This window comes from Bufo bufo, chromosome 1 (assembly GCF_905171765.1).
Source record: "Bufo bufo chromosome 1, aBufBuf1.1, whole genome shotgun sequence".
Classification (NCBI taxonomy): domain Eukaryota; kingdom Metazoa; phylum Chordata; class Amphibia; order Anura; family Bufonidae; genus Bufo; species Bufo bufo.
In genome coordinates this window covers 593281058-593295851 of record NC_053389.1, presented here as the reverse complement: position 1 = coordinate 593295851, position 14794 = coordinate 593281058, and the positions used below count along the sequence as shown (strand labels likewise).

The 14794-nt window shown below is 44.3% G+C and overlaps 1 protein-coding gene across 2 annotated transcripts in view; it reads right to left on the bottom strand.

The window, feature by feature from the left end:
* Window positions 1–14794, bottom strand: part of CCDC136 (coiled-coil domain containing 136) — a 61619-nt gene that overhangs the window by 45008 nt on the left and 1817 nt on the right. Inside the window, exon 2 of one of the 2 annotated variants that reach the window (XM_040413493.1) lies at window positions 192–287. In XM_040413493.1, the coding sequence (XP_040269427.1) occupies window positions 192–287 (96 nt within the window). The remainder of the gene's footprint in view (window positions 1–191; window positions 288–14794) is intronic. The other variant, XM_040413494.1, reaches the window with a different exon arrangement.

Genomic DNA, 14794 nt, shown 5'->3' with positions numbered 1-14794 from the left:
TTTCTGACAACCCCTTTAAGTCACATATCCCATTTCCAATAATATGCTTATACGGTGTATCCAATAATACCTGTTAGAACAATTTTCACTGTTTTTCTTTGAATAACTTGTTAATTTCCTTTTATTTTTGGCTTAATATACACAAATTTGTTGAAAAAAAATGTTTGAAGGAACATAATAGTTTTACTTACACTCACCATTCAGCAACTCTCTGGGGTAGGAATGATTCCTCCTGGTAAGAGGCTGCGGAAGCCAGCGGCCGGAGGAACCGGATCCTGGGCTGGATCCTATAAAAGGAAAGTTCAATACATTTACAAAAGGTGACCCTAAATATAAACAGAGGTGTATCTTGGACCCCAATGGGCCAATGCAAAATAGGTAACAGGATCCCCAACCCCCACCCACCATGTGTTATTTTTAATACTTGGTTCTTTTCATGTTGCAGAAAGGTCAATTGGCCCCCTTAGGCCCCAGGGCTCAGGTGTGACTGTCACCTTGGCACCCCTATGTCCCTAAGGCCTCATGCACACGACCGTATGTTTTGCGATCCGAAAAAAAACGGATGACGTTCCGTATGGCATCCGTTATTTTTTTTTTTTTGCGGATCCATTTTTTTTGCGGATACATTGTAATAATGCCTATCCTTGTCCGCAAACTAGAAAAAAATAGGACATGCACTATTTTTTTTGCGGAGCAACGGAACGGACATACTGATGCGGACAGCACACGGTGTGCTGTCCGTGTTTTTTGCGGACCCATTGAAATGAATCGGTCCGCATCCTATCCGCAAAAAAAACGGATCGGACACGGAAACAAAATACGGTCGTGTGCATGAGGCCTTAGAATTAGATATTTGTTGGCAGACCCAGTGAATTTTGATAGGATCTGCTGACAGTTCAAAGCCTGTGGTAGAACACCTTAATTAAATATAGAGAATATTAAAACACCATCAGCATATAGTACATTTTTACACCACATTTCTTTTGCTATTTTTAATCATATTGGCTTGTACAATTTACTACATTTAGTTAAAGGGAACCTGTCGTCACCTTTATGCTGCCCATACTAACGGCAGTATGAAGTAGAGACAGGTGAGTTGATTTCAGAGGTCTGTCATTTATAAGTTAAAAGTAAGTGGTTGCCGAGAACCAACATCACATCATTGCAGACCGTGCCTGGAAAAGAGTCACGGCCACCTGAGAAGAGTCCTGCTCTCCTGCCCACCTGCTGATGTCTGACAGTCTTCTATCTAGTTTTCTCCCTTTCTCTCTAGGAGACAACCTGCCAATCATCAGCAGATGGACGGGAGAGCAGGAGATTATGGATAACCAGGACTCTTCTCAGGTAGATTTGACTCTTTTCAAGGCCTGGGCTGCAATCATTATAATGCTGGTTCTCGGTAACCACTTACTTTTAGCTGATGAGTGACACATCGCTGAAATCAGCATTTCTGTCACTACTTTATGCTGCCCTCATTGAGGTCAGCATAAAGTTGATGACAGGTTCTCTTTAAATATCAGCATCAAGCAGAGACAGAGCTTGTTAAGAGCTCATATGCATCCCTTTCTTCCCAGAATTCCAGAGGAGCATGGGTGGCCTATAAGTCTCCTCACACCGATTAAGGTGCTCTCTCCCCAAGGAGAAAGAGTACCCCAAATCCTGACAGGCCTCTCACCCAGTTAAGCCAGTACTCGGTGCTCTGCACTGATAAGGTGCAATCACCTGGAAACATCTTCATGACAAAACACTTTCTCCATACTGTGCACAAAGTCTTCGGTAAATATCAGCACCAGACACATCCTCAGACCACACTACTAAATATTCCTGTTCCTGAACTTGTCCTCAGCCTTCTTAACTGATGACCACTCTCAGACTTACAGACTTGGCCCTCTCATGGATCCCCTCATACCTCACAAACGGAACATTTATCTTCTAACACTTATACATTACCTACTTCTTTCACCCTCTACCGGTGTCCTTCATGGCCCTGACCTGGGACCGCTCCTCTTTTCCATCTATCTCTCTAGGAGACAACTCATAAATCTCATGACTTTCAATACTCAAAAACATCTCCCGCATCCGTGCTTTGCTTAACTTTGAGTCTGAGAAAATGCTTGTACATACCCTCATCATCTCCCGCCTAGACTACTGCAACATTCTCCTCTGTCGCCTTCCATCTAGCGCTCTCGCACCCCTCCAATCTATCCTCAACTCTGCTGCCCGACTAATCCACCTCTCACCCTATTACTCCTCTGCCTCTCCCCTCTGCCAATCCCTTCACTGGCTCCCCATTGCCCAGCGAATTCATTTCAAAGTACTAACAAATACATACAAGGCCGTCCATAACCTGTCCCCTTCCTACATCTCTGAGCTACTTTCCCGATACACCCCCACACGCACTCTCCGATCCTCACAAGACCTCCTTCTCTCCTCTCCTCTTATCACCTCTTCCAACAATCAACTCCAAGATTTCTCCCGTGCATCCCCCATACTCTGGAACTCGCTACCCCAACATATCAGGCTCTCACCTACAGTGGAATCCTTCAAAAGAAACCTGAAAACCCACATCTTCAGACAAGCCTACAACCCGTGACCCTGCTGCCTCTATACCGCCATGACCAACTTAACCCGCACCTACTGTGTCCTTCTCCCATACCATGTAGATTGTAAGCCCTCACGGGCAGGGCCCTCTCCTTCTGTACCAGTCTGTAAGGGTCCATTCACACGTCCGTTTTTTCTTTCCTGATCTGTTCAGTTTTTTGCTGAACAGATCTGGACCAGATCTGGACCCATTCATTTTCAATGGGTCCTGAAAAAAATCAGACATTGAGCTGTCCGTTTTTTTCCAGGACCCATTGAAAATGAATTGGTCCAGATCTGGTCAGCAAAAAACGGAACAGATCAGGAAAGAAAAAACGGACGTGTGAATGGACCCTAACTCGTCTTGTTCCTGCTTAGTGCACTTGTCTGTATTATGTATGTATACCTCTTATCATATGTACAGCGCTATGGAATAAGTGGTGCTTTAATAATAAATAATATAATAATAATACCACTTTAACCATCAAGTCTCTGTCTCCCTATGTTACTTCTCTGCTATCCAGAGTTCAAGAGTGTCAACTATATCAGTTACATCCTCTTTCTTCTCCTTCACCTTCCTAAAACTCGACATGGACTACACCCCATTAATCTAGGTCTATCAATCACAGTTAAAGGGGTTTTCCAGGAGTTGAATATTGATGAAATCAATAGAAATATAGGCTGGCTCACAGTATTTTTGCATTAAAATTTTTATTAATACACTAAATTAAATGACTTGTACCATCATACAACATACATACATGCATACATGTGTAAATATAGGTATATAAGTGCGGAGCTCACGCACAATCCTATATATCTGGAGTACTCCTAATAGGACCAAATGGCTAGAGCGAGGCTGCAAGAGATATTCAAATGAACCGCTTGTATGTCCAGGACATGGATGGCAATTTGCCAAGTGATTGAAACAAAAGTTCAAACAAAGATTACAAAATGTCCTTGCTGTATTCTCATCAAGAGAGGTTCTGCATTCACATAACCTGTAACAGATCTTAGCCGCAACTGTTAGGCAGTGCTCCACTTACTTTTTCGCTTGCGGAGCAAGATTTCAGACAAGCTCACTCAGCGTCTCACGTGTCCAGCCAGGTAATGAATCGCTGGGTTAGTGACGCAGGCGTCTGAAGCCATCAGACCAACGGAAGCTGGTTGAGCTGAGCTGAGCTGGTGATTGCCTTAGCCTGTCAGGCCGGCAGCAGTAGATGTAACAAGGTTTTACCTTGATTGGCGGCAATAGTGACACAGGTGTAGTCCACTTTTTGAGTAGTTAGTGAATGCAAACCTTTAAAGCGGTATGGGACGTCTTCGGATACTTTAAAAATCCACAAAGAACTGGAAATTGAAGCAAAGTCCTCCTCTTGCAAAAAACCGCACCGACAGCCTTGGTCTCTATACACTCTAGACGCGTTTCGGAAACAAGTTCCTTCCTCAGTAGATAATCATAGAATGCTGAATGTAGATACAAGTCATGACTTTAAATACCCTTTTTCAGGTTAATACAAAATGTGGGTCGGATTGTGGACTGGGCTAATTACACAGCCTCAATCCACACCTATACAATATAAGCAGTGATTGCTCACAGTTTCATTGCAACCTATAACTTCCTATCACACTATGTATATATATGCGCACAGTATATACTAAAAATATATAAACATAACCAAGAATAAATTATAACATATGCTGAATAGACTTGTATCTACATTCAGCATTCTATGATTATCTACTGAGGAAGGAACTTGTTTCCGAAACGCGTCTAGTGTGTATAGAGACCAAGGCTGTCGGAGCGGTTTTTTGCAAGAGGAGGACTTTGCTTCAATTTCCAGTTCTTTGTGGATTTTTAAAGTATCCGAAGACGTCCCATACCGCTTTAAAGGTTTGCATTCACTAACTACTCAAAAAGTGGACTACACCTGTGTCACTATTGCCGCCAATCAAGGTAAAACCTTGTTACATCTACTGCTGCCGGCCTGACAGGCTAAGGCAATCACCAGCTCAGCTCAGCTCAACCAGCTTCCGTTGGTCTGACGGCTTCAGACGCCTGCGTCACTAACCCAGCGATTCATTACCTGGCTGGACACGTGAGACGCTGAGTGAGCTTGTCTGAAATCTTGCTCCGCAAGCGAAAAAGTAAGTGGAGCACTGCCTAACAGTTGCGGCTAAGATCTGTTACAGGTTATGTGAATGCAGAACCTCTCTTGATGAGAATACAGCAAGGACATTTTGTAATCTTTGTTTGAACTTTTGTTTCAATCACCTGGCAAATTGCCATCCATGTCCTGGACATACAAGCGGTTCATTTGAATATCTCTTGCAGCCTCGCTCTAGCCATTTGGTCCTATTAGGAGTACTCCAGATATATAGGATTGTGCGTGAGCTCCGCACTTATATACCTATATTTACACATGTATGCATGTATGTATGTTGTATGATGGTACAAGTCATTTAATTTAGTGTATTAATAAAAATTTTAATGCAAAAATACTGTGAGCCAGCCTATATTTCTATTGATTTGATCTCTTTTTTCAGCTGGTAACTGAAAGGCTGAGCTCCAGTAGTTTGCTGGTGGAGCCTTTTCTTATTTGATAATAGTTGAATATTGATGGCCTATATTCAGGATAAGTCATCAATATCTGATTGGTGGGGGGCTGACACCTGGGAACCCCGCTGATCAGCTGTTTGAGGTTGCTGCTGCACTCCAGTGAGAGGTGCGGCCTCCTCACAGCACCACACATTGGATAGTGGCTGTGTTTAGTATTGCAGCCCAGGCCCATTCACTTGAATGGGACTAGGCTGCACATTGGCCATGTTTTCTCACTCTCCCTTGTCTTATAGGTCTGCTACCTTAGGACAACCTTTGACTTCTCTGCTTCTTGCTAATAAATTCATGCGCAGTGTAGATATCCAGTTTGGATAGATTTGGTGCTGCACTTACAGCAAAACTAAAATTTGTGCAGACTCCAAATCCTCATAGAAAGATTCACCAACCATACTAGGCCTACGTCCATAATGTTTTTAGATCCAAAGGATTGTTTTTTTTATTTGGTCATTTCAATATACAGTATCTATTTAGGGCAGCTCTGTCTTTCTGGCTTGCATTCAGCCACCGTTAGGGGGAGTTAAAGGTTTTTTTTTGTCCACTGGACAGGGCATGTGTCTGATCTGTTGGGATTCAAGCACTTTTGAATACCCCTTTAAAGGGGTTCTCTGGGCTTTTTAATATTGATGACCTATCTTCAGGATTAGTCATGAATATCAGATCGGCGGGGGTCTAACACCTGGCAACCCCGCCAATCAGCTGTACGGGGACACGGCGCACGCAGTGCACACGTGCCATCTCCCTTCTGTTTTTCTGTCCGTTGCTGTATGTCTATGGGACAGCAGCAGCGGACAGGAAGGGAGACAGCATGTGCGCACTGCATATGCTGTCTCCTCATACAGCTGATTGCTGGGGGTTCTGGGTGTCGGACCCCCATCAATCTGGTATTGATGACCTATCCTGATAGGTCATCAATATTAAAAAGCCCGGAGAACCTCTATAACTGCACATGGATTTATTGTATTGATTGAGCTAGTGTATCTCTAAAGTTAGATGCCTCATGGTGGTACACACAGTGCTTAGAAGCCATAATATGGACTCCTACTATAAAGGTACTTTAACACAGACACATGCATAAACCCTTAAAGAGACATGTCATGTCCTCTATAAACTCCAGCTCTCGTTTATAGCCACTGCTGTACTGATTCCAATAGCTGCGTGCTCACTATATAGGGCCCCTTACTAAAGGAACACCTAAGATAATTCCACACAATAGAATAGAAATATATATATATATTGCCATGTTACAAAACTACAAACTTTTGCAATAATTTACAATGAAAAGAAAACACAGATTAGATGCGAAAGCCATTGTTTAAATCAGTCAGCCTGAAAGAATTACAAAGAAGTGGTCAACCTGCCAAAAACATTTATTTTATTTTATTTATTTTATAAGTGAGATTGCAGACCTCTCAAGCCTCAGCTAAGATCAATGTTTAAAGGGAACCTGTCACATTGAACATGGAGTCCGAGCTGAAGACCACATGTTATAGAGCAGGAGGAGCTGAGCAGATTGATGTATAGTTTTATAGGAAAAAATTCTGTAAAACTTATGTAATTTATACATTTATATCTCTGCTCATTCTGGACTTTGAAGTCTAGAAGACGGTCCTATCAATGACTGACAGCTATCTCTGTATACACAGTCATAGAGGGGAGGATGTCATTTACTGATAGGACCGACTCCTTGTCTTCAGTCAGTGACTGACAGCTATCTCTGTATACACAGTCAGAGGGGAGGATGTCATTCACTGATAGGACCGACTCCTTGTCTTCAGTCAGTGATTGACAGCTATCTCTGTATATACAGTCATAGAGGGGAGGATGTCATTTAATGATAGGACCGTCTCCTTGTCTTCAGTCAGTGATTGACAGCTATCTCTGTATACACAGTCATAGAGGGAAGGATGTCAGTCACTGATAGGACCGTCTCCTTGTCTTCAGTCAGTGATTGACAGCTATCTCTGTATACACAGTCAGAGGGAAGGATGTCAATCACTGATAGGACCGTCTCCTTGTCTTCAAAGCCCAGAATGAGCAGGAATATAAATATATTAAACACAAGTTTTACTGAATCTTTTCCCACAAACTATAGATTAATCTACTAAGCTCCTGCTACTCTATTACATGTGGTCTTCAGCTCAGACATCATGTTCAATGTGACAGGTTCCCTTTAAAAGCTCATACATCTTCAATAGCTGTTGGCCCCATGGACATACACATAGACATGTGGGGAGAGAGGAGATAGCTGCTGTCAGACACCTCTGGTGGTGGTTTATCTCATGTATTGGGCAAAAAAATATTAACGCACCTGATCGTTCTCTCCTCACACATCACATATTGGGGTCTTAGTAGTCAACGATGAAAAAGACAGGCTTGTCAATCAGTTCTGCCCCTCTTACAAAGAAAATCAAATCCTTTACAGTAGCTTCTTCTGTGGGTGACCCTGCTGCGATGTGGCTGCTGCTGGACCATACCAGCATTGCTATAATGTTATACTGTAATATAGGTGGAAGGACTTCCATAATGTGCTGCTGCAGTGTTTGAGACATCTCATGTTTAAGGTATAGGCCAGGGATCAGCAACATTCAGCACTCCAGCTGCTGTGAAACTACAACTCCCAGCATGCACACTTACTTGGCTGTTCTTGTAACTCCTGCAGAAGTGAGAGGAGGACTCTGGGAGTTGTAGTTCAAAACAGCTGGAGTGCCGGGCCCGGAGGTTGCTAATCCCTGGTATAGACATTCAGACAATCAACCAGGGACTGTTAAAGGGGTTGTCTGGGTTCAGAGCTGAACCCGGACATACCTCCATTTTCACCCCGGCAGCCCCCCTGACAGGAGCATCGGAGCAGTTCATGCTCCGATACTCTCCTTTTCCCTGAGCTAAATCACGCAGGGGAAAGGCATTTTTTGGAGTGACGTACCAGGGCTCTCCATGGGGCTGCCAGAAACCCCGGTGACGTCACCGGCACTGATGGGTGGGATTTAGCGCTGCCCTAGCCAGTAAAACGGCTAGGGCAGCACTAAAGCCCACCCATCAGAGCCAGTGATGTCACCGAACACACTGCTGGGCGGAAGTTTCTGCCCGGCAGTGTGTTATTGAAAACAAAAGAGCCTGTGCCCTGCGCGATTTAGCGCATGGCAAGGGAGTGCATCGGAGCATGAGATGCTCCGATGCAAGCCTCAGGGGGGCTGTCTGGGTGAAAATAAGGGAATGTCCGGGTTCAACTCTGAACCCGGACAACCCCTTTAAGTGGTGGGCGGCATCTAAGAAGGTTCCCATCTGATCTTCGCAGTTGCCCCCCTGGGGTTTTTATCTCAGGTTTTGGTGGCTGTCGCTGCAGGTGGGGTTTTCTTGTGTGAAGGTGAGAAAATTTACAATGGGTGGCCTGGCATTACAAATGGGCTTATATTGGGTTTCTATTAACCACCTCCGGACCGCCGAATGCAGCGACGCGTCCTGGAGGTGGTTGTTTCATTCCGCTTGGACGCGCCGGCGCGTCCTCTCGCGAGACGCGAGATTTCGGTCACAGCCGAAAAAAGTTCGAGGACAATTGCATCAGCAACCTGCCAGCCAATGATCGTCGCTGGCAGGTTGCTGATTTTTTAAAAATCGAATCACAAGCCATATAACAGATCATATTAGTAAATATGATCTGTTATATGGCTTCTCTGCTCCTCTGCTGGTCCTTTTCGTCGGTTGGATCCAGCAGAGGAGCAGACTTCACCAGTGAGTAGCACCAACACTACACCTTAGCCCCAGATCACCCCCCTGCACCCCAATTAACCCTTTGATCACCCCTTTGATCGCCCCTGTCAATCACTAGTGAAAGACAAAAAGTGATCAGTGTAAACTGTCACTTTTTTTTTTTCACTGGTATTGGCTGTTAGGTTTTAGGGATAGTTTAGGCCCCTTGGTTAGGTAGTTAGCGTCAGTTAGCGCCCAGCCCACCGCACCGCAGTCACTTATTCGCTGTTTAGCGTATCGCTAATCAGCATTTGTACTTTTATAGTATCTGTAAGTGATCAAAACTGATCACGGTCAGATCTATAATTGTATTAGTGTCACCTTAGCTCGCCCTCCACCCAAAACGCAGTGTTTGCCCGATCAGGCCTGATCGGTCGCCCACACGTGCGTTCACCCACGCCCGCCCCACCGCAGTGACAAAAAATTATTATTTTTTGATCACTGCACATTCACTTTACACGCACTGCGGCGATAAAAAAATCAGTTTTGATATTTTTTATCAACCGCAGCGGCCTCCGGTACTTCGCTAGCCTCCCCTTTGTAAGACAGGTTTGCTTTTTTTCTTGGGTAGTCTCAGGGAATACCCCTAAATTTAGTAGTCCAAAATGTCAAACAGGGGGTATTCTTCTGAAGAGGCCTACAGGATTCTGACCCAGTCGGATGAGGAATGGGAACCCTCATCTGACGAATCTAGCGGGTCAGAATATGAACCTGTGGAAAGCAGTGGCTCTCTGACCCAAAGTTCGGATGAGGAGGTGGAGGTCCCTGATAGAACCAGGCGTACCCGGCCCCGTGTCGCTAGACCACAGGTTACGCAGGATCCGCTTCAAGAGCAGCAGAGTGGGGCTGGCGCTGCCGGATCACGTGGTGAGGCATACACCAGCAGCGCAGCCCTTCCTGGACCTAGTACCAGCACTGCCGTACAACCTGGTGAAGTAGCGAGCACCAGAAGGGCAGTTGAAGCTGGTACGATGGCACGTGCAGTAGTTACCCCGTCGCAGCCACCGCACAGACAGGCCCGTAGAGCCCCTAGAATCCCTGAGGTGCTGGCAAGCCCTGATTGGCAGTCACCAACTTCAGCCGCACCATTAGTTCCCCCTTTCACCGCCAAGTCTGGAGTTCGGGTTGAGAAGGCTCAAATCGATTCGGCCCTGGGATTTTTTGAGCTGTTCTTGACTGCGGAGCTCTGGCAGAGACAAACTGGTATGCCACACAATTTATAACCGCAAACCCGGGAAGCTATTATGCCCAGCCTTTCCGGTGGAAACCAGTCCAAGTTTACAAACTTAAAATTTTTCTGGGCCTTCTCCTCAACATGGGTCTAACTAAAAAGCATGAATTGCGGTCATATTGGTCCACGAACCCGATTCATCACATGCCCATGTTCTCTGCTGCTATGTCCAGGACACGATTTGAGACCATCCTGCGTTTTCTGCATTTTAGCGACAACACCACCTCCCGTCCCAGAGGCCACCCAGCTTTTGACCGGCTCCACAAAATTCGGCCCCTCATAGACCATTTCAACCAGAAATTTGCAGATTTGTATACCCCTGAGCAAAACATCTGCGTAGACGAGTCCCTAATACATTTTACAGGGCGCCTTGGCTTCAAACAATACATCCCAAGCAAGCGTGCCCGGTATGGGGTCAAATTGTATAAGCTCTGTGAAAGGGCCACAGGCTATACCCACAAATTTCGGATCTATGAGGGAAAAGATCAGACCCTGGAGCCGGTCGGTTGCCCTGACTACCTGGGGAGCAGTGGGAAGACAGTCTGGGACTTGGTGTCACCCTTATTCGGCAAGGGGTACCATCTTTATGTGGACAATTTTTACACAAGTGTGGCCCTCTTTAGGCATTTGTTTCTAGAACGGATTTGCGCCTGTGGCACCGCGCGAACTAGTCGCGTGGGCTTCCCCCAACGGCTCGTTACCACCCGTCTTGCAAGGGGGGAGAGGGCTGCATTGTGTAATGAAGAACTGCTCGCGGTGAAATGGAGAGACAAGCGTGACGTTTACATGCTCTCCTCCATTCACGCAGACACGACAATCCAAATTGAAAGGGCAACCCGTGTCATTGAAAAGCCCCTCTCAGTCCACGAATATAATGCGCTCATGGGAGGGGTGGACTTCAATGACCAGATGTTGGCTCCCTATTTAGTTTCCCGCAGAACCAGACGCTGGTATAAGAAGGTGTCTGTATATTTAATTCAATTGGCTCTGTATAATAGTTTTGTTCTCTACAGTAAGGCTGGGAGAACACGATCCTTCCTCAAATTCCAGGAAGAGATCATCGAGAACCTCCTGTATCCAGAAGGTTCCGTGGCCCCATCCACCAGTGTAGTTAGCCGTCTACACGAGCGACATTTCCCCAGTGTCGTTGCTGGTACCTCAACCCAACCGCCCCCCCGAAAAAAATGTTGTGTCTGTAGCAGGAGTGGAATAAGGCGTGACACCCGCTATTTCTGTCCTGACTGTCTTGACCACCCTGCCCTATGCTTAGGAGAGTGTTTCCGGAAGTACCACACACAGGTACACCTAGCATAGGGATTGCATCTCACAGGACAGGCACACAGGGCTATTAGGGCCCTTTTACTCACAGCTGCTGCAAACCTCTCCTTTCACCTGGGATAAAGTGCATAACGTACTTCGCCACATCTTTGGGACGATTTGCGCTTTGCACATTGTCCCATGGGGAAGGAGAGGTTTGTTCTATAAAGGTAAAAAAAACTAAACAAAAAAAAAATTACCGGTAAGTAAAAAAGTTAAAAAAGTTAAAAAAAAGTTAATATGTTCTGTTCTGAAGTTAATAAATTTATTGCGTTGCGGCCTGGTTTTTTTTTTTTTTTTTTTTACCTTCCAGGTGGACCAACCGATCGACTAGCTGCAGCACTGATGTGCATTCTGAAAGAAGCATTGCGCTGCAGTCAGATTACACGCAAGTCGGTGTATGCGGCGCTGCAAGACGAGATTTCTCCTCTGCAGTAAAAGATACGTTTGCCGAGGCATATGAGCTGAGGAGGTGGCGGTGTTCATATACTTTGGCAAACACTTTGTATATATATAAAAAAAAAAATCCCGGCAAGGATTTATTCATCCACATCGATTGATGTGAATGGAGAAATCTGGTTTGCCAGGGCATACGAGCTAAGTGGGTATGGATGTTGGGCGGAGCTCCTATGTCCTGGCAGACGCCTTTCCCCTCCTTTTTCTTTTTTTGGCAGAGATTTTTTCATCCACATTGATCGATGCGAATGAAGAAATCTGTGCCGTTCATTTTTTTCTTTCAGCCCAGAGGCTGAACGGAAAAAAAAATCTCATTACCCGTATGCTCAATATAAGGAGAATAGCAGAAACTCCTAATGCTGGGCATACATGTAATGATTGCGGAGACCCTCAAATGCCAGGGCAGTACAAACACCCCACAAATGACCCCAATTTGGAAAGAAGACACCCCAAGGTATTTGCTGAGGGGCTTATTGAGTCCATGAAAGATTGAAATTTTTGTCCCAAGTTAGCGGAAAGGGAGACTTTGTGAGAAAAAAAAAAATATATCAATTTCCGCTAACTTGTGCCAAAAATTTTTTTTTTCTATGAACTCGCCATGCCCCTAATTGAATACCTTGGGGTGTCTTCTTTCCAAAATGGGGTCACTTGTGGGGTATTTATACTGCCCTGGCATTTTAGGGGCCCCAAAGCGTGAGAAGAAGTCTGGTATCCAAATGTCTAAAAATGCCCTCCTAAAAGGAATTTGGGCCCCTTTGCCCACCTAGGCTGCAAAAAAGTGTCACACATCTGGTATTTCCGTATTCAGGAGAAGTTGGGCAATGTGTTTTGGGGTGTCATTTTACATATACCCATGCTGGGTGAGATAAATATCTTGGTCAAATGCCAACTTTGTATAAAAAAATTGGAAAAGTTGTCTTTTGCCAAGATATTTCTCTCACCCAGCATGGGTATATGTAAAATGACACCCCAAAACACATTCCCCAACTTCTCCTGAATACGGAGATACCACATGTGTGACACTTTTTTGCAGCCTAGGTGGGCAAAGGGGCCCATATTCCAAAGAGCACCTTTCGGATTTCACAGGTCATTTACCTACTTACCACACATTTGGGCCCCTGGAATATGCCAGGGCAGTATAACTACCCCACAAGTGACCCCATTTTGGAAAGAAGACACCCCAAGGTATTCCGTGAGGGGCATGGCAAGTTCCTAGAATTTTTATTTTTTGTCACAAGTTAGTGGAAAATGATTTATTTTTTTTTTTTTTTTTATACAAAGTCTCATATTCCACTAACTTGCGACAAAAAATAAAAACTTCCATGAACTCACTATGCCCATCAGCGAATACCTTGGGGTCTCTTCTTTCCAAAATGGGGTCACTTGTGGGGTAGTTATACTGCCCTGGCATTCTAGGGGCCCAAATGTGTGGTAAGGAGTTTGAAATCAAATTCTGTAAAAAATGACCAGTGAAATCCGAAAGGTGCTCTTTGGAATATGGGCCCCTTTGCCCACCTAGGCTGCAAAAAAGTGTCACACATCTGGTATCTCCGTATTCAGGAGAAGTTGGGCAATGTGTTTTGGGGTGTCATTTTACATATACCCATGCTGGGTGAGAGAAATATCTTGGCAAAAGACAACTTTTCCCATTTTTTTTATACAAAGTTGGCATTTGACCAAGATATTTATCTCACCCAGCATGGGTATATGTAAAAAGACACCCCAAAACACATTCCCCAACTTCTCCTGAATACGGAGATACCAGATGTGTGACACTTTTTTGCAGCCTAGGTGGGCAAAGGGGCCCATATTCCAAAGAGCACCTTTCGGATTTCACTGGTCATTTTTTACAGAATTTGATTTCAAACTCCTTACCACACATTTGGGCCCCTAGAATGCCAGGGCAGTATAACTTCCCCACAAGTGACCCCATTTTAGAAAGAAGACACCCCAAGGTATTCCGTGAGGGGCATGGCAAGTTCATAGAACTTTTTATTTTTTGTCACAAGTTAGTGGAATATGAGACTTTATAAGAAAAAAAATAAAAAAAAAATAAATCATCATTTTCCGCTAACTTGTGACAAAAAATAAAAAGTTCTATGAACTCACTATGCCCATCAGCGAATACCTTAGGGTGTCTACTTTCCGAAATAGGGTCATTTGTGGGGTGTTTGTACTGTCTGGCCATTGTAGAACCTCAGGAAACATGACAGGTGCTCAGAAAGTCAGAGCTGCTTCAAAAAGCGGAAATTCACATTTTTGTACCATAGTTTGTAAACGCTATAACTTTTACCCAAACCATTTTTTTTTTTTACCCAAACATTTTTTTTTTATCAAAGACATGTAGAACAATAAATTTAGAGCAAAATTTATATATGGATCTCGTTTTTTTTGCAAAATTTTACAACTGAAAGTGAAAAATGTCATTTTTTTGCAAAAAAATCGTTAAATTTCGATTAATAACAAAAAAAGTAAAAATGTCAGCAGCAATGAAATACCACCAAATGAAAGCTCTATTAGTGAGAAGAAAAGGAGGTAAAATTCATTTGGGTGGTAAGTTGCATGACCGAGCAATAAACGGTGAAAGTAGTGTAGGTCAGAAGTGTAAAAAGTGGCCTGGTCTTTCAGGGTGTTTAAGCACTAGGGGCTGAGGTGGTTAAAGGGTAGGCCTTTTTTATTGAATATTACAATTTTATGTGAGTTACAGTATAAACAATCCACATTATAAATAAGCTATATTTATAAAGGAGCAACATTATAAAGCACTTAAAGACCCCTTTAGACCTCCCACTGTTCGGGCAGATTATCGCCAACGAGCGTTCGAAGGAGGAGCTACATGAAGT